Source organism: Neolamprologus brichardi, chromosome 5, assembly GCF_056152115.1.
Source record: "Neolamprologus brichardi isolate AB-2024 chromosome 5, ASM5615211v1, whole genome shotgun sequence".
NCBI lineage: Eukaryota > Metazoa > Chordata > Actinopteri > Cichliformes > Cichlidae > Neolamprologus > Neolamprologus brichardi.
The window spans coordinates 5,010,358-5,034,880 of NC_142108.1; the positions used below are offsets into that span (position 1 = coordinate 5,010,358).

The window sequence follows — 24,523 nt, forward strand, 5'->3', positions numbered from 1 at the left end:
AGTGTTAAGAAAAAAGAAGTGCCAACCTTGTTTGGCATTTTCTGCGGTCTTTGTAAAATTATTAAATAAATGAATAAAATGCTGTGCCTGTATTGAACCACAGGCTGTTTTTGAAATAACACAATTTGGCTATAACTAAGAACGCTATAAATAAATATAAAAGTTTAGCTCCTCTTGTTATCCTCTCAAGCTTGTAGCTCCACAGCAGCTACTGTCTGGCGGGTAGGCTGGATGTGGTAAAAAGTAATTAGACTCTTGAGGGGAATGTCAAAAGGTTTTCAAATGCATCTGCGAGTCTGTTGCATATAAAGTTTCACTTTGTGTAAATATATCGATACCCTGGCTGATTTTTTTTTTTCTTCTTTTTCTTTTTTCCTTGCCTTTTCCGTTACTGATATTTGCACTGAAGCAAACAGAGCGGGCCCAGGCTCCATCTATCTGTCAAACCAGAGGCATTTACTACAGCAGCAACAGGCGCTCCCAGCTGAAATTCTGAGTGTGTGTGATCTGTCTTCTACTGTCTGCTCTCACAACCTGCCATGAGACCATCGCTTTAGTGTATAGAGTGTGTTTGAACAGCATCAGACACAGGAGTCTAACTTGTCTAAAATCTCCATCCAGTCTGTTGTTTTCTGACAAGTTTGCTTTTCACATTGACACCGCAAAACAGCAGTGAGTGCATGGTCCCTGACAACCCAGCTCGGCCATGTTTGGGCAGAAATTCCATTTGCTGTATTTTGTGTCATCCAGTTACACCACAGTTAGTTATGTTGCTTTCTGGGCTACATTATCATATAAAGTATTTCTGTGAAATTGTGCAAATTCTAGATGTCTTTGTCTGTGTGCGGTTTAGACTTCACAAGTATGATATAGTACAATACTCTGTTAACCACTGATTCTTGATCAAACTGATAAAGGGATTAGAGAAATGCAAAATGGTTTTGACTCATTTGGCTTGTTTAAAGGAACCGGTTCACTGAGAAGTGTGCATAGATTTGCTGAGTAAATCCTGACCTGAAACAGATATGCTTGCTTCAGAGCTTTCACATTTTACTCAGCACTGTTATCCAGATTACACATTAACGCCGCTTCTTGGAACAAGATCAAGTATTTTGTTGTGCAATATATTGTCAAATGGGAAGAGGTGGAAGTGACCAAAAAGCCACACACGTTACTGTACTCCTAGTGCCTGGATAAATAGGGGAGGTTGTTTCAGGAACAGCATTTGGTGTGAGATCTTTGCTGAATCAAGCATGTGGATCATCTGAAACGAGATTTCAATACCGGATTGGTTGAGGCTTGGTAGGTTCTGCTGGAAACTGTGCTACTGGATGTGGCTGAAGGCAGCCAAGGGGAAGAGGAAATGGGGAAGGCACAGCTAGTTCGGCTTTGACACCTTTTCATAAGCGACCTGCTTTTTCGAAATTTTAAGAAATGAAAGTCAAAAAGCATTTCAGGTCATATTAATAAACTGCTAGAGCATACGCCTCCCATGATTATAGGACCAGTTTCTTGTCTGTGTGTTGAACTAGCTTTAGATTAGACACCAATGCCACGTGAAGGAAGGCGCTTAACAATGACACAGAGAGACTGTGGACACACTTATATTGCTGCATGCAGCTACCTTGTTTCACCTCATCTCATTACTCAACGTGAGACTATTCCTTTGCAGTTTCAGTGATAGGTTTATTCATTCACTGAAATGCAAAGAAACCATTGTGCTGAGATGGCAGAGATCATTCCACGGAAAAGGGAAGATTACTTACTCTTTTTTTCAGCGCACTTAACATGAGTGTGACTGCAAACAGGCGGCAAATTGTGGTTGTTTGGCTTAGAGTTAGGTGTGGGCAGTGCTGAAGTTCATTTGTTTATTACAACATTATTACAACATCACTAACACAAACCATGAACTGGCTTCTTATTAACAACCAGCAACTATTTTACTAGTAGAGCCCGTTCAAGGAGACACTAACCAGTGTCTTTGCAGCTGCAGATATGCTTTAAATGCAGGTAATCATAACATTGTGTTCCAAAGAGGACGTCTAGAAGGATGCACTAGTGTTTCTGAGACTGTTCCTTTTTAAAACATGGCTGTTGTGCATAACGATTGCGGGTTGCAGCTTTCTTGCAACAGTTCTTCCAAATAACACAAATGACTGAAGTCACTCGCCACAGGAAACTAAGAGACAAAAAAAAGTAAAATGGAAACCTGTTCCGTTGACTTTACAAGAACCAGTTTGAATTTTTAGATCATCACAGCAATCAAGTTTTTGGAAAAAGTTGGATTTTTTTTTTTTTTTGCATCCGTTTAGGTGTGTTGTTTCAAACTTTGTATGGCTCAAAGTAGGGTTAGGTTTAAACGTCTTTATATGGGGGCGAGAGATTCATCAGTCAGTGCCCTCAGAAAGACACTCTAGGGGAAATGCCCACTCTCACTCAGCAACACATGAGCCAAGTTTGAAGTAGATGGAATAAATGTTTGTCGAGACTGGTAAAAAAAAAACATTTCCTAAATTATTAGTTAGATTACCATCAGTTGTTATTGTGTTAGCTTTGTTTGGCATTTTGGTTTGAATAAAGCGATATCCATCCATCCATTCGCTTCCGTTTATCCTTTTCAGGGTGGCGGGGGGTGCTGGAGCCTATCCCAGCTGTCATAGGGCGAGAGGCGGGGTACACCGTGGACAGGTCCGCCAGTCTGTCGCAGGGATAGACAACAATTCGCACTCACATTCACTCCCACATTCACACCTATGGGCAATTTAGATTTTTCAATTAACCTATCCCCCGTAAAGCGATATCGATTCAGTAAATCCTGAATCAATTTTTTTACAAATGTATTTTGCCAGAAACGCCAGAATCTCAGGTTAAACTTACAAAAAGACATAAAAATAGACACAAAAAGCCCCACGGCGTGCACATGGACACGCCGTCAGGGCTGAAAGGTTGTCTCTCTCCAACCAACATTGACTGAACCAGCAGCAAAAGAAAATCAAAACTACGCTTCACATTTGAGAAACATCTTCATTAGTTCCTTCTGACTTTTGCTGTTTTGTTTCCACCATGATAAAATCACACTTCCTGCACGGCTCTCTCGCTCTCTCTGTACATCAAGAGCAGTTTCCAATCAAAAATCTGTTTTCTGCATTATTTGCTTATTACGCACCAGTCTACCGTTGTTGGTCGCACCGTTTTGTTTTTGTTTTTTTTACAAAATTACTCCTTAAAAGAAAACAATTTCTGCTGTTCAATACTGAAGAAATTTAAACTTTTTAAAATTCTGCCAAATTACAAAACACTTGGCTGTGTCTCTAATAAACCTTTGTAACTTTGCTCTGCTTCATTTCAGCAGCATCAGGTAATGTTGATTCATGGTTTTTGATCTACTGCAGAATATTTTTAAGGTGGTTATCTGCTATAAAAAGCCAGGCCAGGAAAATCTCCTTCATGTTTTATCCTCAGTTACTTTGACACAAAGACATCTGCTGTGATGCTCACACCTCTGATGAAGTCTCACAAGTGTCAGCTTTGTTTTTATACATAGATATGAAAATATGGATATGTACCGAGAAATGATCAGAATTATTATATTTCTGACTGTCTGAGTCAAAACTGAAACGAATCAAATCGGGACCTTGTGAATCAGAATTGAGTTTTAGAAATCAGTGGTAATATCCAGCCCTACTAAATACCCACAAGCCACTTCTTATTGTTGCCACAGAGAGTAAATTTTAAAGTTTGTCATGGGCGATCGTGGCTCAAGAGTTGGGAGTTTGCCTTGTAATCGGAAGGTTGCCGGTTCGAGCCCCGGCTCGGACAGCCTCGGTCGTTGTGTCCTTGGGCAAGACACTTCACCTACCGCCTACTGGTGTTGGCCAGAAGGGCCGATGGCGCGATATGGCAGCCTCGCTTCTGTCAGTCTGCCCCAGGGCAGCTGTGGCTACAACTGTAGCTTGCCTCCACCAGTGTATGAATGTGAGAGTGAATGGGTGGATGACTGGACGTGTAAAAGCGCTTTGGGGTCCCTAGGCGGGACTAGTAAAAGCGCTATACAAATACAGGCCATTTACCATTACATTTGAGAACAAAAACAACAACACCAAAGAGGTATATAATATAAGTTCTACACAGCCAGGTTTTCTTTGCATTAGCTGGTTTGACAAATCCTAAAACCCCAGGTGGAGATGAATGGTACCACAACAGTGGTTATCAATGTATAACGTGCGGAAGGCGGTGAAAGAGGCGAAGCAGCGCTACGGGAGGAAACTAGAGTCACAACTCCAACAGAGTGACTCTAGGAGTCTGTGGCGGGGACTAAGGACAATAACGGATTATAAAGCACCAACAACCGGTATGACGAACACGGCCGTGACTCTGGCAGATGAGCTGAACACTTTCTATGCTCGCTTCGAGGCTGCAGCTAAGGACTCCAACGATGCTAGTGCTAGCGGCGCTAACGGCTGCAGACAGGAAGATACTGCCAGCACCGGAAATGTGCTCGTCATCTCCGAGCATGAAGTAAGGAGACCCTTCAAGAGAGTGAACACCAGGAAAGCAGCAGGACCAGACGGCATCCCAGGTCGTATCCTCAGAGACTGCGCATACCAGCTAGCTCCTGTGTTCACTGAGATATTCAACATCTCTTTATCTCAGTCGGTGATCCCCACATGCTTCAAAGAGTCCATCATTGTTCCTGTCCCAAAGAAACCCCACCCTGCTTCTCTCAATGACTATCGCCCTGTAGCCCTCACCTCAGTAGTGATGAAGTGCTTTGAACGCCTGGTCAGAGACTTCATCATTTCTTCACTACCAGACACACTGGACCCACTACAGTTCGCTTACCGTCCAAATCGTTCCACAGACGATGCCATCTCTCATCTCCTCCACACATCACTTACTCACTTGGACACTAGAAGGGGGAATTATGTTAAAATGCTCTTCATAGATGTCAGGGACCAAGCAGTAAAGCATAAAGGACACAGGTGGTTTAATTCAAAAAGGGGTTTTTATTGACCCAAAAAATATGAAAATATATTTAACAAAGCCAAACTCAAATAGGCAGACCAATAAAAGAGGTCAACTCAATAGACTAAACTGAAGATAATAATTAACAAAACCTCAAACAAACATAAGATAAACTGACCTCCTGAAATGACACACGGGGGAACTTAAATACCGGTTTAGCTAAACCAAATAACACACACGGGGGAAAACAAAATGGCTGCCATATAAGCAACTAATACAAAACAATTAAACAACCATGAAACACCCCCCAGACAATGAAGCATGTGGTGCAATCCAATTAGGCCGTCATTGGTATTTCAGGTCTACCAGCCCTTTGCCACACCTTTTGCCAGACGGAGAAGCCAACTCCCAGGTAACTCAAACAAAGAAAGATGTATTAATATAACATAAAACAGAACTTTGACCTTCCAAGGTTAATATGTGTGCACGCCATATAAACATTGGAAGGTGTGATGGAAAAATAAATACATTTAATAGAGAAACAATATTGAACAATAGACTAGACTATTTTAAAGTAGTGACTGTAAATTAAACTAAAGTGAATCAACGGGTGGTGAGGTGTGGAGCTTACCATGTGTGGCATGCCATCACACACCTCCCCTCTTCAGAGCTCTCGCTGGAACAGCGAGAGAGATAGTCAGCAGTAAGGTTCTCCTTGCCTGGTACATGGTGGACAGTGAATCGGAATGGCTGTAAGGCCAGGTACCAGCGGGTAATTCGCCCATTTGTGTCCTTCATCTGCTCAAGCCACTGGAGTGCTTTGTGATCAGTTTCCAAGGTGAAGTCTCTTCCCAGTAGATAGTAGCGGAAGGAGTCCAGGGCCCACTTGATCGCTAAGGTCTCCTTCTCTACTGTGGAATACCGAACTTCCCGTGGAAACAGTTTCCGGCTGATGTAAGCCACTGGATGGCGGCCTTCCCTGGTTTCCTGAAGGAGGACAGCTCCCAGGCCCCGATCTGAAGCATCAGTCTGTAATATGAATGGTTCATCAAAGTTGGGACTGTACAAAACCGGTTGCTTACTTAGTGACTGTTGGATGTCATGAAATGCTGCCACTGCCTCCTCTGTCCACTGGATGTGATTGGGGGAACGAGATCCCGTCAGGTCTGTGAGCAGAGCTGCCCTGTTGGAGAACTGAGGGATGAAACGACGGTAGAAACCTGCCATGCCCAAAAAGGATCTCAGCTGCTTCCTTGTTTGGGGCAGGGGGGATGATTCCATGGCCTCGATTTTGCTGACCTGTGGCCTGATAACCCCCTTGCCGATGACATGGCCCAGATATTCTGTCTCAGCAGCGGCGAAAACACACTTTGACGTATTCACCGTCAACCCAGCTGAGTGCAAGTGGTCCAGAACAGTTCGCAGGTGTTCCACATGCTCCTCCCAGGTGTTGCTGTGGATAACAATATCATCCAAGTAAGCAGCAGCAAAGTCAGAGCAGTCATGTAACACCTGATCCATTAGCCGTTGGAAAGTTGCTGGAGCTCCATGTAATCCAAATGGCAAGACTGTAAATTGGAAAAGCCCCCATGGTGTTCTGAATGCTGTGAACTCTCTGGACCGTTGAGTGAGTGGGACCTGCCAGTAACCCTTACACAGATCTATTGTGGTCAGGTACCTTGCTTTTCCCAGACGTTCAAGTAGATCATCAATTCTTGGTGTTGGGTAGGAGTCAAACATGGATACGGAGTTCAGGTACCTGAAATCAATGCAGAACCTCATACTCTCATCCCTTTTGGGTACCAAGACCACAGGGTTGCACCATTCGCTTTTAGATCTTTCAATTATCCCTAGGGATAGCATCAAATCAATTTCCTTCTTCAATGAAGGCAGCAGACGTTCTGGGATCCTGTAACTCAATCGTCTCACAGAGGCACCTTCTCGTACCACAATATCATGTTCGACAATGTCAGTTCTCCCTGGATTCTCTTGAAAGACTGCTGATTTACACATTTCTCTCACCTGCTGCTGCTTGTCCTCTGGGAGATGGCTGAGATCATAATCCAGAGAGCCAGCAGGTGGTAGATATTGCTCATCTGCTTCATCTTCTTCAGGCACTTGCCGTATGAGCATTGCATCCGCCTTGTGTTCAATACGCACCACCCACTCCTTCAGAAGGTTTATATGCAAGACCTTGCTGGGGCGCAACTGCCCTGGGGTGGACACCTCATATGTGGTAGGTCCCAGCTTCCTCATAACTTCAAATGGCCCCTGCCACTTTGCCAGCAATTTGTTGTTGTCACTGGGGAGGAGCACGAGCACCTTTTGTCCTGGCTCAAACGAACGCTGACGAGCAGATTTATCATACCAAGACTTCTGCTGCTGCTGGGCCTCCACCATATGTGATTGAGCAAGTTCACTCATTTTCTCTAATCGTTCTCTCATCTGAATGACATAAGACAAAATGTTATTGGGTCCCTCCTCCGTCTTGTCTCCCTCCCAGATCTCCTTTAACAGAGTTAGAGGGCCACGAACCTCATAACCATACAACAGCTCAAAAGGGGAAAAACCTGTGGAGGCTTGGGGGACTTCTCTATAAGCAAAGAGTAGATATGGCAGCCATTGATCCCAATCATTACCACTGTTGTTGACAAACTTTCTGAGCATCTGTTTCAATGTCTGGTTAAAGCGTTCTGTCAGCCCATCAGTTTGAGGGTGGTATGGTGAAGTTCTCAGACTCCGGATACCCAACAACTGATAAACTTGCTTTAACAAAGTAGACATGAAGTTAGTGCCTTGATCAGTTAGTATTTCTCGTGGAAACCCAACTCTTGCAAAGAACTGCACTAAACAAAATGCAATGGGCTTGGCCTTTATAGATTTTAAAGGGAACACCTCAGGATATTTTGTGGCATAATCTGTTACAACAAGCATGTAACGATTTCCTGCTTTGCTCCTCTCAACAGGCCCTACAATATCCATTCCCAGACGCTCAAAAGGAGTGCCGATGACAGGGAGAGGTTGGAGTGGAGCTCTATGGGGGATTTTGGCAGATGTTATCTGACACTGTGGACAACTTTTACAAAACTGAGCCACATCTTTGCTAAGACCAGGCCAGTAGAAATGATGCTTGATGCGAGCTGTGGTCTTATGTTTACCAAGGTGGCCAGCCCACGGAATAGAATGCCCCAAGGTGAGAATGGCGTTTCTCACCTTCTGGGGAACCACCAGCTGCAGCACCGACCCCTGCTGACGATAGAGAATGTCATTTTGCAAGATGTACTCGATGTACTCACTGTTGAGAACCTGTTCCACTCCAGGTTCCTTTTCTTTGGCCTTCTGGAAAAGAGATATTAAAGATTGATCAGATTTTTGGAGTTCAGCAATTTCAGTTGGAATAGTAAACCCTAGGGGTGACGATGTTGGCTCAGCGTCTGTTAGTGTCTGCACAGGTGAAAATTGGAATTTCTCCTGCCTTCTTTGTCTGCGGGTCTTCCGTGGCTTCACCACAGTTGGTTCAAACTCCTCATCAAAGAAAGGCAGGGCACTCAGGGTCTCAGAGTAGGTACTGACTTGCTTAGCCTGAGCTCTGGTAACGGCTACATTGCACTCCTCAGTCTGCTCAGACTCCAACAAATCAAAAAGCACAGGAAGGTCACGCCCTAACACGGCAGAGTAAGGCAAACTGCTCACAACACCCACATTCAGCAGATACATCTGGTCCTGAACTTTAATGTAGATGTCAGCTGTCGAATATCTTTTCTCATCTCCATGGACACAACAGATTGAAATTGTATCACTGGTGCGAACAGTATTAGGTGGGGCAAAATCTGAGTGAATAAGGGACCGAGAACTGCCAGAGTCAAGAAGGGCATTGAGTAGAACCCCATTCACTTCAATCTGACTCATTTTGATGGATTTGTCACTCTCCTGCTCAGGATCAACATTAGAACGGGGGGCAAAGCACATTTGTACCATTTTAGCAGAATTTCTTGGGCACATAGGTTTCGTATGGCCCTCTAATCCACAAAGATAACAAATGAGCTTCTTACCGGAGGCCTTTGGTGGTCTAGTGGTAGACTGAGGGGTCTTACTGGTGCTTGTATTTGCTGAATCCAGATGGTTTTGCTGAGGTATCTTCCAGGTGTCCCTCGATGCCTTCCATGCATTATGGCTCCATGCTTGCCCCTTCTTTCTGGCAGCAACAAAAACATCAGCTAACCGAGCCGCTTCCATTGCTGAGCCAGGGTTATGTTCTCTGATCCAAACCTGAAGCTCAGGAGATAACATTCTGAGAAACTGCTCCAAGATTATAGTTTCACCAATGTCATGAATAGTTTTACCCTTTGGCTGGATCCATTTCCCATAAAGCTCCTTCAGTCTCGCATATAGCTCACGAGGGCTTTCATCTGGTTGAACGTCCAGGGATCTGAATCTTTGCCTATATGTTTCAGGGTTAATGTCATATTTTGACAGAATAGCTGATTTCACTTTATCATAGTCTAATGAATCATCAATGTCCATGTGAACAAAGGCACCTCTAGCTTTACCAGTAAGCAAGGGTATCAAACGAAAAACCCAATCTGATTTCTGCCATCGATAAGCTATAGCCATACGTTCAAATGTGATCAGGAAATGTTCTATATCATCAGCTTCAGTTAATCTTTCCAATCTGCCCTCTATTTGTAGGGGAAACTGAAATGCTGGTGAAATGGCTGGATTGGAATTAGTCATAACTGGTTCAGCCTGGGCCTGCTGAGCAGAGGAAGAAGGATGAATATCAGACTCTAATGGTTCAGAGCGAGCCTCTGCAGAATCTGATGGTGATGTTCTGACTTGGATTTCTGACTGCAGAAGTCTAAACTGATGTTGAAGGGCTTTAAATCGCTGTTCTTGTCGTGCATTTAACTCACTCTGTTTTGCATCCCGGACGTCCTGTTGTCCCATGTGAGCATGTAGCATATTGACTAGATCAGACAAAGTAGGCTCATTTTCCACCCTCTCCACAACTTCAGTGACTTCTGAGGCTCCATTTTCCTCCTCTTCACAGGTTTGTTGAGCAGATCCCTTTTTCCTTTCATTCTTGCCACCACGATGCATTTTTCGTCCTCATGGGGAAAAACAGAAGAAAGAAAAAAAAGAAAAAGGACCTGTGTCCAATACTGGATGATCCCACTGCTGCCACCAATTGTCAGGGACCAAGCAGTAAAGCATAAAGGACACAGGTGGTTTAATTCAAAAAGGGGTTTTTATTGACCCAAAAAATATGAAAATATATTTAACAAAGCCAAACTCAAATAGGCAGACCAATAAAAGAGGTCAACTCAATAGACTAAACTGAAGATAATAATTAACAAAACCTCAAACAAACATAAGATAAACTGACCTCCTGAAATGACACACGGGGGAACTTAAATACCGGTTTAGCTAAACCAAATAACACACACGGGGGAAAACAAAATGGCTGCCATATAAGCAACTAATACAAAACAATTAAACAACCATGAAACACCCCCCAGACAATGAAGCATGTGGTGCAATCCAATTAGGCCGTCATTGGTATTTCAGGTCTACCAGCCCTTTGCCACACCTTTTGCCAGACGGAGAAGCCAACTCCCAGGTAACTCAAACAAAGAAAGATGTATTAATATAACATAAAACAGAACTTTGACCTTCCAAGGTTAATATGTGTGCACGCCATATAAACATTGGAAGGTGTGATGGAAAAATAAATACATTTAATAGAGAAACAATATTGAACAATAGACTAGACTATTTTAAAGTAGTGACTGTAAATTAAACTAAAGTGAATCAACGGGTGGTGAGGTGTGGAGCTTACCATGTGTGGCATGCCATCACAATAGACTACAGCTCTGCATTTAATACCATAATTCCCTCCACACTCACCACCAAGCTGGAGCATCTGGGACTCAGCTCATCTATGTGTCAGTGGGTCTCCAACTTCCTAACTGGCAGACCACAGGCAGTAAGGATGGGCGGACATGTCTCAGCCTCCACCACTCTCAGCACTGGAGCCCCCCAGGGGTGTGTTCTGAGCCCCCTGCTGTACTCCCTGTACACATATGACTGTGTGGCCACTACCAGCTCCACCACCATCATCAAGTTTGCTGACGACACCGTCGTGGTGGGCCTGATCTCTGACAACAACGAGACGCCCTACCTGAAGGAGATTAGGAATCTGGAGAACTGGTGCCAGAGGAACAACCTCCTTCTAAACGTCAGTAAGACAAAGGAGTTGATAGTGGACTTCAGCACTAAGCAGGAGAGGAACTACCAGACCCCCGTCATCAACGAGTGCCCAGTGGAGAGAGTGGACAGCTTCAAATACCTCGGAGTTCACATCACGCAGGACCTGTCATGGTCCTGTCACATCAACACCGTGGTGAAAAAGGCCCGTCAGCGTCTCTACCACCTCAGACGCTTGAGAGACTTCCGACTGCCCCCCAAGGTGCTCAGGAACTTTTACTCCTGCACCATAGAGAGCATCCTGACGGGAAACATCTTAACCTGGTTCGGGAACAGCACCATGCAGGACAGACGAGCTCTACAGAGGGTTGTGCGTTCAGCTGAGCGCACCATCCGCTCAGAGCTCCCTGACCTGCACTCAATCTACAGCAGGCGGTGCTGGACCAAGGCCAGGAAGATCGTGAAGGACCTCAGCCACCCCAACAACGGACTGTTCTCTCTGTTGAGGTCAGGAAAGCGATTCCGCTCCCTGAAGACCAACACAGAGAGACTGAGGAGGAGCTTCTTCCCGCAGGCGATACGGTCTCTCAATCACACCACCACACAGGACTGACCCACACATATAGCTCTTACACACACTGGACACTCTGGACATTGTTTTCACTTCATCACTTTAAGCATATTTGCACAACACTGGACATTATATTCATTATATTATATTCATTATATTATACTCATTTCCAGTTAACATTTGTACAGCTGCTGGTATTTTGTGTATATATATTTATATTTCTCATACATTCTTATATATGTTATATATGTCTATACTGTGTATTTTGTTGTACAGTTATCTTATTTTCAACTTTAATTTATATATTTTATCTTATTCTTTTCCAGTTAAATTACCCTTCATTCTAATTTGTGTTGTACAGTTTATCTCATTCTTAACTTAATTTTTTATATTTTATTTTATTTTATTCCTTCCTGGTTAAATTTACCCCTTTTTTATTTTCATATTTATTTATTTATTTCCTATCTTATTCATAGCCTTTTTTTTTTTTTTTTTTTTTTTTTCACGAGCAGTTGTCCAAGCATTTCACTGCATATCGTACTGTGTATGACTGTGTATGTGACAAATAAAATTTGATTTGATGTTAAGTCTGGCACTCACATAAAAAAAATAACTCTTCTTCCATATAAAATGGTCCCTATAATTGCAGCCCACTCAGACAAGTTATGATGATGTATGATCATATGACAATGGTAAGAAAATGGTGATTGAAAATCTCTAAAGAATGTAAAAAGTATAATGGAAAAATACACTGCAGTTCCAGCAGATTAGAGTAGATTTATGCTTTCCCACAACAATGTGACACTTCACTCAGTATTTTTTAGTAAGGTATGGCTTAACAGCTTGCACATATAAAACACATTCCCCCTGCAGATAATCTGTAACACACTTAAAACCTGCTGTAAATAAAAGAATCAGTAACAATGGGTTTAAGACTGTTTTAACTAAAACTCAGAACATAACCTGGTCCCGACCTGGTTATATCCTCACCGTGGTGATTTAACCAGATGAATAGAGAGCCATTCTATTAAAAGACTGACTTCAAACTCAGCGTAGCTCACAAAAAGCGTAATCTGACCTCACAGTACACCCCTCATGACACATGACTAGATTTAAAGACGGGACTCTGTTTCTTGCTGAAACATTGTTGAAGTCCACTCTAAATTGTAGTTGGTTTGTACTTTGGATTAGAGGTGGGCGATATATGAAATATACTCGATGTATCACAGGTTTTTCCACATATGATGGTCAAAATGGCTTTACCGTAACCATCGAGTATAAATTGCCATGGCAGTATTAAGCTGTCTCCATGTAATTCACTGTGAGGTTTTATTTTCTCCCACATTAATGCATCATTAATCACCTGAGCATCTGTGTGTATATACTACCAGATTGGGAGGTTATTTAAACATATTGTGATATATTTCGTGTATCGCGATATAGCCAAAAAAAATATCATCATATTAGATTTTCCTCATCGTCCAGCTGCTCTTTGGATTATTTTCTTTTGAGCTCTTAAAATTTTTCCACCACTAATCAACAATCAGAACTCCTAAATTGTCACTTACATTGCCAAAGGAGGGAAGACAAATGCAACTTTAAAATAAAGTTACAGAGTGGAAGGATGTTATCTCAGTTGTCCAACACTACAGAGATAAAGTCACATTTTTGAGGAGGTGCACATCTGCTCCACTGTTATCCCTTCACACACAGCTATAAATCAAGCTTAAACCTCGACCGACAGTTGCTGCTACACACCCCGAGAGCTGCTCAGTCATTGTTATTGCGCATAGGGGCTGTGGGTTGTTCTTGCCAGTTGTCTCGCACTTAGGGTAACATGCTTCTATCCTACATCTGCCAAAACAGATGATGCACTTGAATATACGATCCTTCATTAACGCTAGGGACATACTACACTGCACATGTGGTTAAAGGGTCCCAGAGGGCATTTGACTGTTTAGTGAGTGACGGGATCCCAGAGCGTCCTCATTAGGTTTCAGGCACGCACACATGATTACCACTTGTGATCAAAATGCAGTTCTAAACAAGTCTTGTGGGGGTTCTTGGAGGCGTTTAGGAGCCTAGACCTAGACCATGGTTTGAGAGGAAGTAGTTTCCCTGTTGTGCTGACAGGGAAGCACAGAACAGTCTTCACCTGCACGACAGCCCTTTGCTGCTCGTCAGTCAGTCAGTAGAGCTGTCAGCTCCCATTGAGGGGCCACCTCACTCAGTCTCCCCCTCCTCCACCACCTCCTCGCTCTGTTCTGCTCTACAATGGATTCCTCTCCGTCTCTGACTGCCTGTCTATCTGTGTGTCACTGCTGATACAGCTCTGCTGCTTCGCTCCATTCTGCTGTCTGCTATCTTTTTTTAATGCTCTGACTTGACTCGCTCTCTCTTTCCTCGCTTATGCCAAACATTCCTCTTTCCCTGCCACCTTATCCCACCTCCCCACCCCCCATCTGCTGCTTGTTTACTTGTCCTCAGTCGACTGTGCTGGTGTGACTGTGAGTCCCCCCCCCCACTCCCCCCCTGCGGCAGCAGCAGACCTTATTTACACTCTTGCTAAACAAGCCCAAGGGAAAGCATGATCCCCAATGACATGCACTTGCAAGCTTGCAATACATCCTTAACAAGCCACAAAGAAAGAAAAAAAACGAGGGAATTTGAGGGTGAGGGGGATGATAAAAATCTCTCGTTCTGTCTCCAGGCCATGTCCATTAGTGCAGAGAACATCAGAGAGTGATAGCAGTGATTAAAGAGAGGCAGCAATTAACAGTCCAGGGCTGTGGAGGTGTTTAAGAGTTGCAAGCCTCTATTTTGCCAGCTCTATAAATGAGTAGTTGTTAGGAGTAATTACAGAACCATCAACTGCAGTTTTCACCAACAAGGGCCAGTGTTCAGTCTAAGAATAAGAGGGGATGGAAAAACCTCAAGCCCTTTCAGCCAGCTGCATCTTTGTGTTTCCCTTTCTGTGCTCTGGCTCTGTGCAGGATACTCTTACAAATGTCTTGTTCTCTTTCCTGCAGACATACAGCTCCCTGCAAGAGGTCCTGGTGTCATTTGGACGGAGGGTTTTGTGCTACCCGCTCTACAGACACTTTTCGTTGGTCTCTCTTGCGATTCATGACACGGCTAAAATTCTGCATTCAGGTGAGACACGCTTACCAGCTACACCGGCAACACGCACACATATGCACAAAAGCTCATAAAGACCATTATTACCTCTGCAGACTGGTAGTGACCCTTTGACATCTGCCACATGATCTGCAGTGTTCTTTGTGGGTTTTGTGGTTTTGAGTTCAAACTAGAAGCTAAATCAACTCTAATTTCTTTCCACTGCGAACACGGGATCTTGGCTAATTAGTGGTAATTGATTCTGCCCACCCCGTGGTTTCTGCAGAGCAGCGCTTTCATATGTAAATGGGTTTTAGCATGTGCAGTCAGAGTCTGCTGCGCGTCCGTAGCCTGTAGGATGCTGCTCGATCGAGAGTGCGTGCTGCTGAAAAGGCAGCCTGATAGCCAGCGTGCTTTGCATGGAGTATTGTTTAGCAGAAGCAGCCTGCCACTGATGGAAAATGGCCCATGAGAAGACAGCAGCGAGTGTTTGAAAATGATATTCCTCCAGCTACGCGAGAGAGCGAGAGTGGCCGGGCTCCCACCCCCTCAGGGAGCGAAATGTGGATTAGAGGAAAACGGACTGTTGACTTTGATATCTCAAAGCTCCACGTAATCTTTAAATCAAAAGCCCCCGCAGACAGCTGAGAGTCAGCAGTGTAAACATACTCAGGATGTGTGAGGGCTAAGATTATCCAGCTTGTGATGATTTTAACACTAGCAAACGACAGAAAATTAAAGGCCTTTTAAGCCCCAGATTAGCATTTCCTCGCCTCATTAAGTAGGAAGATGAGTTGATCAGGAGAGGCAGGGAAACAGCAGTTAGACTCGCTCTTTCCTTTCTGTCTTTTACCTCAGAGCAGAGATTTCTCTTGTTGAGCCCAAACCTGGAAATTGTTCCATCTCCTTACACCTCAAAGAACATCTTATTCCAACTCCACTCTGTGCATAATAAGAAGCCAAAGCGTCTGTTTATTTGTTTAAATTTAGAGGGGGGACTTAATTTTTTAATATGTAATAATGTTCCCTCCCGGCTCATAACCTTCATTATTTACAAGAATTATGAAGAATAAGTAAAAGGGCTTCTCCTTAATCAACTGTAACACTACAGTAATTCGTTCTGTTGCATGTGTGAGGCTGCCTTTCCTCCCAGCATTACTTTAGACACTAATTAATTTGTCAGGATAAGGCGAATGGAAATGCACGTTCCATTTTCGAGGTACTTCATTTAACTGTCTGTACAAGCAAACATTCATATTAGCAAAACAAACCCAATAATGGCAGCGAGCAGATTAAGGCCTCAGAGGAAGTGTTATCCAGGGGTAAATATTTGAACAACCTTCTGGCAGTTTGGTGAGCATTCTCAAGGAGCTCCTCCACCTGCTTCCTAAGAGGCTGTAACTAAAGAGCCACCGGGCAGGTAGAGAAGAGCAGAAAGCCAGTCGGAGTTAGGAAGTGTCGAGGTGGGCACCACTGTCGCGCTGCTGTCGTGATCAAACAGAAAGGACGGTACAGGAAATGTCAGATGTGTCCTTCGATAAAGGTCCGCCATGTTTCTGTGTTGTTCATTCACAACAGCACCTTTACAGCCAACGTTTCTTTGGAATTTCTTGGGAAAGTTTTACATTTGTGGAAGTCAAGTTTTAGGTCGAGTAAGGTGCTCTGGTCTGAGTAATGAAATTTTACATTCAGGCCAGGGTGATATTTTATTGGATGAGATTCAGGCTATGTCCACACCAACGCATTGTTTTCTCTCCGTTTTGGCCTCCCGTCCACACTGAGACTGCGTTTTCCCCAAGGAAACACGCAGCGTTTTGAAAACGCTCTCAAAAACGAATACATTTCAAAACGGAGCTGTTCCATTGCAGTGCGGACACTCGAAAAACATTTTAGTCATGTGATGCAGTCATGCGACCAATTAAACAAAGATAGCGGAGTGCATTATACAGCAGTTGTTTTGATTGCTCTGAATTTTGACAGCCCAAAAAAAGATGAATATCAGTTTGTACATGTTCCAGATAGCTTTTCTTCCAATTCTTTAATTCTCACTCGCTTTTGCACATGCGCAGGAATGGAACGTAAGCGTTTTCGGACGTTTCAATGTGGACGCACAACTCTGTAAAACCGTCTGAAAACGCCAGTGTGGACGTGGAGCGTTTTCAGACGAAAACGCCATTTTCACGTTTTTACTCTGAAAAGTTAGAAGCAAAAAAGATAATATCATTTAAATGTTATTGATATGAGTTAAAGAACTTTTAGTAGATTTCCTGTTCCCCAAGTCATTCATGGTGGCAGGGCTATCAAACAGAGAAAGTATTTACCCCCTTCCTCATCATTATTATTTATTTATTTATTCATCTTGTCACACTTACATTTTTCATATAATTAAACAAATTTTCATATTTGACAAAGATTCCCTGAGTAATTACAAATGCAGTGTTTAAATGTTGACTTGATTTACAGTCAGGGAAAAAATTATTTGAACCCCTGCTGATTCTGTAAGTTTGCCCACTGACAAAGAAATGGTCATTCTATCATTTTAATGGTTGGTTTATTTGAACATTGAGATTCAGGACAATAACAAAAAAATCCAGAAAAATGCATTTCAAAAAAGTTATAAATTAATTCACATTTTCATCAATCAGTAGGACTTCTAGCCCCCAGGTCTATCTTATACAGACAGCGAGCTGCCATTGGGAGCCTTCACAACTTGTTATGCGTATAAAAGAATGCTGTCCATTGGAGCAATTAATTTCTGCACCATGGCCAAGACCAAAGAGTTTTCCAAGGATATGAGGGACAAGATTGTGGACCTACACAAGGCTGGAATGGGCTACAAGACCATCACCAAGCAGCTGGGTGAGAAGGTGACAACAGTTGGTGCGATTAGTCACAAATGGAAGACCCATAAATTAGCTGCCAATCTCCCTCGGTCTGCAGCTCCGTGCATGATCTCACCTCGTGGAGTTTCAATAACAATGAGAACGGTGTGGAACCAGCCCAGAACTACTCAGGAGGAACTTGTCAGTGATCTCAAGACAGCTGGGACTATAGTCACCAAGAAAATGTAGGAGGAGGAATGCTGCCTATGACTGAACACCATCCCCACTGTCAAACATGGAGGTGGAAGCCTTATGCTTTAGTCGTGTTTTTCTGCAAAGGGATGGGACAACTGCACCGCATCAAGGGAGGATGGATGGGGCAATATACCATCAGATCTTGGGTGAGAAGCTTGTTCTCTCAGCCAGGGCATTGAAATGGATCGTGGGTGGATATTCCAGCATGACAATCCATGATCTAAAACACATGGTCAAGGCAACAAAAGATTGGCTCAAGAGGAAGCATATTAATCCAATAGAAAATCTGTGGAGGGAGCTGAAGGTTCAAGTTACCAAATATCAGCCACGAAACATTAATGAGTTGGAGAGGATCTGCGAAGAGGAATGGGACAAAATCCCTCCTGAGATGTACGCAAAACTTTTGCCAACTACAAGATACAGCTGACCTCTGTGAATGCCAACAAAGGTTACAAAAAGTACAAAAGCGTGTTTTGAAAGAGATCAAATACTTATTTCTTTCATGAAAATGTGACTTAATTTATAACTTTTTTGAATTGCATTTATCAGGATTTTTTTTGTTATTGTTCTGTCTCTCACTGTTCAAACCCCAAAAAACTTAAGCAAGGGTTAAAATGATTTTTTTCCCCCCTCTGACTGTATAAAGGGAAACCACTGTCCAAATCTACCTGGCTCTATTTAGGGAGCCAGGTAGATTAGTAATTGCCTCCCTTGTTAAGTCATTTTACTTTTCATAGCACAGTAAAATATCCACTTGCATAAGGAACCACTGGGTGGCTTTTTAGTGTGAAAATTGCTGAGGAGGAGGGAATACTTTTTGGACTTTCCCAGTGGAAAATACACTGGGAACCATTGTGTTGCAAAGTTAAAATGTTTAATGTAATGAGTGTTTGTTCCAAGCCACAGGTCTGAGTCTTTCGACACAGTCTAGTTTTTCAACTTTCGTACTGGCTATGACATCCTCTGTAGCTGCCATACGACACCAGAGTAAGGTGGTTAAGCTAAGGCGCTGCACCAATTTGCCACTGACTTTTGACATTAGTGCTTCTTTATAATGCAAAAAACCAAAACAAAACTGAGACATGGTGCTGAAATTGCACTCATTTTCCTTTAGATATGAAGCTGCTCTGTTTTTAGTTGAAGACAAGGTGGCGAGGACCATTTTTAGGTTATCACGCAGTGGTTTTACTGGTCTTTGTGAAGTTTTACTCAACATGTTTTAAGCAATAAATTTAAAAAAATGCTGTGGGCTGTCAGTAGTGTCCTTCAAGATATTTGTAAGTAAGAATACTTTAAATTCCTCATTAGAAAAGGCTGTGACAAAGATGGCTGAGTTTGTGTTTCTCACATACATCATTAAGTCTTTATGTAAAAAACATAAAAACTATTTAAAAAAAAAAGATTACTTTGCTGCTGCAGTGTCTAGAAAACACAGCAGGCTTTTGTTTTTGGTCCACTTCACACCCACCACCACACTGCATGCCTGCCCAGTCTGCAGCCATGAAGGAATTACTGCTCTACATTTTGAATGCGTCTCCCTCCCCACTCATTGGATAACCCAATGAAACCTAATTGAAATGCCTTGCTCACTTGTGCTAAACCCTTCACCAACAATCAGTATGTTAAACTCAACCTTTGCTCCAGTTTTCTCCAAACAACTTAGAAAGCTTCTCTCTGGAAAAGAAAAAAAATCTTGGAAGCAAGACCTTTTTTTTTTGCTTCACACAATCCAAGCCTGGATTTTTTTTTTTTCTTTAAAAAAGAAAAAAAATATTTCTTTTATGTTTTTTCCTAAGGCCACAGTTCCCTGTATACAATGCCATGCTTTAAATGAGCACCAAATGTTTGTTCAAGGTTTTCCTCGCTGTGAGTACGCTGTTTATTTTGATTGGTCTGGAATGTCTCTGGACAATGCCAACAAGCTCTCTGGAGGTGGAGAGGAGCATTTTCTCTTGCCCTCAGCGGATTGTTGGCCACATCATATGGCTATTTATATGCCTGATTGAAGGATAACTGCTGCAGCACTTTAACTAGCTCTGTGCTTCAGGAGAAAATTCCTTTCAGAATAACACACGTGTTCAGTGTATCGTCTTGATGCATGCTCAATCATGCAGGTAATTAAATCCAAAAATTTGGTTCTGTTCATCTGGACGTTTTCAGTGGGAGAAACATTTTGTCACTCGTCCGTGCAACTTTTTCAGTCTCAGCTGACTGCAGGTTTCCCCAACCTTATAAACAGTATCTTTGCACAATGACTGAAACCAGCACACTGAATAAACAATGGGCTGTGAGGTCAGGATCCAGGAGAGAAGGACAACTGCTGCCTAAGCGAAAACCCTTAGTGATTCCGTATGTGTCAGGAGTATCGGAACAGTTGAGACGCATTTTCTCCAAAGACTGCGTGGCTTTCAAACGCCAAAACACACTCGGCCAAAAATGGTCCACGCCAATGATCCCTTGACACAAACAGAGCAATGTAGGTACTGTTAAGTGCCAGGAGGATTGCCATGACTTATACATTGGGGACACCAAACAACCTCTGGACACATCCTGGACAGGGAGGAACGCTGGTTTGAGCGGGGAGTCAAGGAGGCCATTTACGTGAAAAGGGAAAGACTATCTCTGAATCGAGGAGGGGGCCTAAAGGTACGTCTTTTTCTATCAGCTCACTGTGGATGGTACTCATGGTCTTTGATCAGTGGTTGTTGATCAACGGCCATTGCAATTTGCAAAACAGGGAAGGAATCAAGGAACTGACCTCACATCCCATTGTTCCTTCAGTGGTGCTAGTTTCAGTCATTATGCAATGGACTGTTTGTAAGGTTGGGGAAACCTGCAGTCAGCTGAGACTGAAGAAGTCACTTGTGAGAGTGACGAAACGTTTCTCCCACTTAAACGCTACGTCCAGATGAACATATTCATTGTGGTTCTGTGTGTGATGCAGTTGGGGTGTTGAAAGAAGAAACGGTCTTTCTAAAACAATTTCAAAACACACTGTCAAAAATGTCAATAAGGACTGAAAGTACACATTCTTTAGTAGATAGTTTGACAGTAGACATACATTTTCTGTCACCATCTGTATGTTTTATCATTTGCATTGAATAAAGCACATTCTATCCTATTGGCTTAAAATTAACAAATAAACACTTAAAAGGTTTTATATTAAATTAAAATAACGCGTTTAATGTGTTGTGGCAATAGTTATACAGTTAAGTGTATGAAGGCAAATAAAGAGCTATGAGGTGCTGCTATTCTTAGACATCAACTGCATATTGGGACTTTGCAGCTCTGGTGGCTTCCTGGTGGATATTTCTGGTGGCTGTAAACATACATCTTCTGTGCTCTTGCTTTGATAGATGAGAGCACACATTTTTCCAAAGCAGCCTCTTGGGATGAACTCTGCAGTCATAATGACACACAGTCCTTCTCTCCAACATTAAATCAATCACTTAAATCTCTCTCCTTGTTGCTGATTGGCTTATTGTTTGTGGGTACCTCAATCCAGTCACCTCCTCTTCTGTCTCCTCCCAAAATAAACCAAGAATATACAAATCAGTATATTTACGCACAGAGAACAGCCACAATATTAAACTTTTTTTACAGTGTGTTGCGGCGTCTGACCACATTAAACCATTAAAAATGCAGAGTTTGTGAAGTCGGCATGTTACCCTGTAATCATGAACAGTGACCAAGATGGACTTTTATATATGTGGCTAGAGACCGGTCACATCCGTAATACATCAAAGGTGGAAAAGAAGAAAGCTAGGAGCCATTCACATGCTGTGGAGACGTGTTTTCATTTGTCTCTTCACCTTTAGACTGAAAACATGAAAGCTCATGCCTTTTGTCATATCATCTGATTAGGGCTCCCCTTCACAAAGGCAAAAGGACCAACACGACCGGCATCTGGATAAAACATCATGCTCTTCCTCACCTTGAGCTTCATCTCATAAACTGAATAAACATTGTTATTTATTAACAGTATTGTGACAGTTATTGTCAGCAGACTGGACGTGCGACCCTCCATCTCCAGACAGTTGACAATGGCCAAATAACAATAACAGCTGGTTATAAGCTAACATTATGCCAGCTGATGAGATTCCTCCCCCCCCCTCCTCAAATAACAAGAACATATGAGAGCTTATTAGCACTAAGCATCAGAGTCCAACAATATTAGGTCCACTTTTAAGACAGTTCTGCTTACTGCGGCTAACACGGGCAAAAACAACAGTTCATTCATTCTCACCTTTCATCAGACAGAAGCGAGCTTCACTGATTTATCGATGCATATTGGACATATTGGAGTAAATAGACGTGGACACCAGCTGAGATAAACAGCGCACTGGCAGCCTACACTCATTACAGATGAACGGCGTTTAGAGTTGTTTGTGCAATAACGACCACCAAGGCTGGGATTACGGACTTGCATCTGGAATCTACTGGCATCACTGCAACTTTAATGTTGTTGCCGCTCAGTGTTAATGAAAGCACCACAAGTCATTAGTGCAATAAATTATTTTTGTGCCTAATTTTAAAATCTAATTAAGCATAAGCTTGACATTTCTAAAGTTTTGCAAAGACAGATTTTTATGAAAGAAATTAGGAGAGAAAAATAAGAAACAAACAGGATTAGAAGGAAATGAACGACCACATCTGCTGTGTGCATGAAGAGCTGCATAGACGCAATGCCAGTGTCTCCCCCTGCAACTCCGCCTCCCCCCAGGCCCTCGGGCTTGTTGTAGTTTTCAGTATGAGAAATGTCACTTTTGGAAGTTATAGCATTTCTAAGGTTAGAAATGTAAATCAAACCAAATGTACTGCCAACTGCCTAAGAAAGACTTTGAGAAAGTGAGAAGTCCTTTAGGACCAGGCGGGATTTCTTGGACAGAAATAGTTTTTGAGCGCTGTGGAGGAAAAAAAAAGGGGGGGGGGAATCAACAAGATTCAACAAGATGCAAATTTCTAAAAAATTCAGCTTTTACATGCTACGTCTAATTAATTGATGTAACGTCAAATCAGAAGCAAAATGGATACAGATAAGGATGCAGCACAGTAGCAGAACAGGCAGGCTTAAGATTTATGTCAAGTGGAAAATCATCAGAAACATTCAGAGCTATTTTTGATAAATCAAGGCAAAGCAGTGTTTGACAGAGTTTGAGCAGAAACACTATTAATTTGACAGACTCCAGAAATAGAGTTGTCATCTTTGTCTCAGATGAACCACTTCTCTTTTTCCTAAAAAACAAAAAACCCATATGGATGAAATTACTCTGCCGCTCGCTGGGATTTCTCTCTGATCCTGTATCTTGGCTTTTATGTATGGAACAATAACTGCAAGCCTTAAGACACATGCTGCATCTGCCAGCAGCTGGAGTGCATTGTCATCCTTAATAGTGAGCACGAATAACACTGTTTTTCCATTTGCCTACCCCGGCTGTGTTGCCGTGCCCAGGGAAAGCCGGCGTCCTCAAATGCCTGCTGGATATTCACAGAGTCTTCAGAGAGAATGAGCCGGCATACATATTGAACGATCTGTACATCACAGACTACTGCATCTGGATCCAGAGAGTCAAGTAAGTCAACCAGCACACACACATGCAGACACCTCAGAGGCCTCAATCCAGATAGAATTACCTTCAGAGCCATGCACTGTGCCATTCAGACTGCCCCCTCCCGCGACGCTTCAGTGTCATTTTGTCACAGCAGGGCCAATCGCACGACCAAGCCTGCGAAAGATGCAGTTTATGTGGTCAAAGTACCATCAGTGGGTGTTAAAAGAGCCAGCTGCACTCACGGATTCACTCTGTATGAAACTTTTAGGAGCTCATGCGCGTCTGCGTGGGCTTCTCCAATCTATGGCGGATGCGACCTTTTCCTAGAACTGCAAGCCCAAAGATGCCAGATCTGCACTTTCTTCCCAAATGCCACAGGTCTGATGGCTCTCTCCTCCTCCTCCCCTCCCCCCTCCTAGTTCATATTTAACAATTAGTCACATTTTAAATGCGAGCCCGCGAGCACATTACAGAGTAATGAGCTCAGTTTTACTCCTGGCCAAGGTTCAGCAAAGTGGTGTGCTCGTCTGGAAAAAGCCCAGTTGAAAAATGCGCGCCTGATGTTGTAGGCTCAGCGCCCAGATGCAGACACGATAAAAGGTCTGCAGGGATTTAGCGGTCTCTACCTCCCTTCCTCACATTCTCATTTCTACATTTTTCCAGCAGAAGTCTTGAATGCTGCTCTTTAAAAGAAATAGAAAATGCAGCGGATGCTGCGTTCGTAAAGGGTGGGAGGAATAAGGAGTCGGGTTCAGGGCTGTTTGAGACAGAGCAGAGAGAAGACGCGCACTCGATCTTAGTCTGTAAGCGCACGGAGCTTCTGAAGCTCTTGTCAACTCACAGAGAAAGTCGATCAGTCTCTTCCGAGGCACACCGGCGCACTGCTCCTCCTCCCTTCCCTCCCTGCTCTACTTTGGAACTAAATGTCAGCTTGACCAAACGTGCTGGCTGCCACTACACCCTTCATCGATCATTAAACGGATTGGCCCCGTGATCTCTTAGCACTGACCTGTGATTGAATCATTACATTTCTC

General features: G+C 43.1%; 1 protein-coding gene across 2 annotated transcripts in view; it reads left to right on the forward strand.

The window, feature by feature from the left end:
- The window catches only part of shq1 (SHQ1, H/ACA ribonucleoprotein assembly factor), a 55,153-nt gene that overhangs the window by 19,376 nt on the left and 11,254 nt on the right, over window positions 1-24,523 (forward strand). For both annotated transcript variants that reach the window (XM_006784751.3, XM_087840524.1), the window contains 2 exons: window positions 14,773-14,896; window positions 23,390-23,510. In XM_006784751.3, coding sequence (XP_006784814.2) covers window positions 14,773-14,896; window positions 23,390-23,510 — 245 coding nt within the window. The remainder of the gene's footprint in view (window positions 1-14,772; window positions 14,897-23,389; window positions 23,511-24,523) is intronic.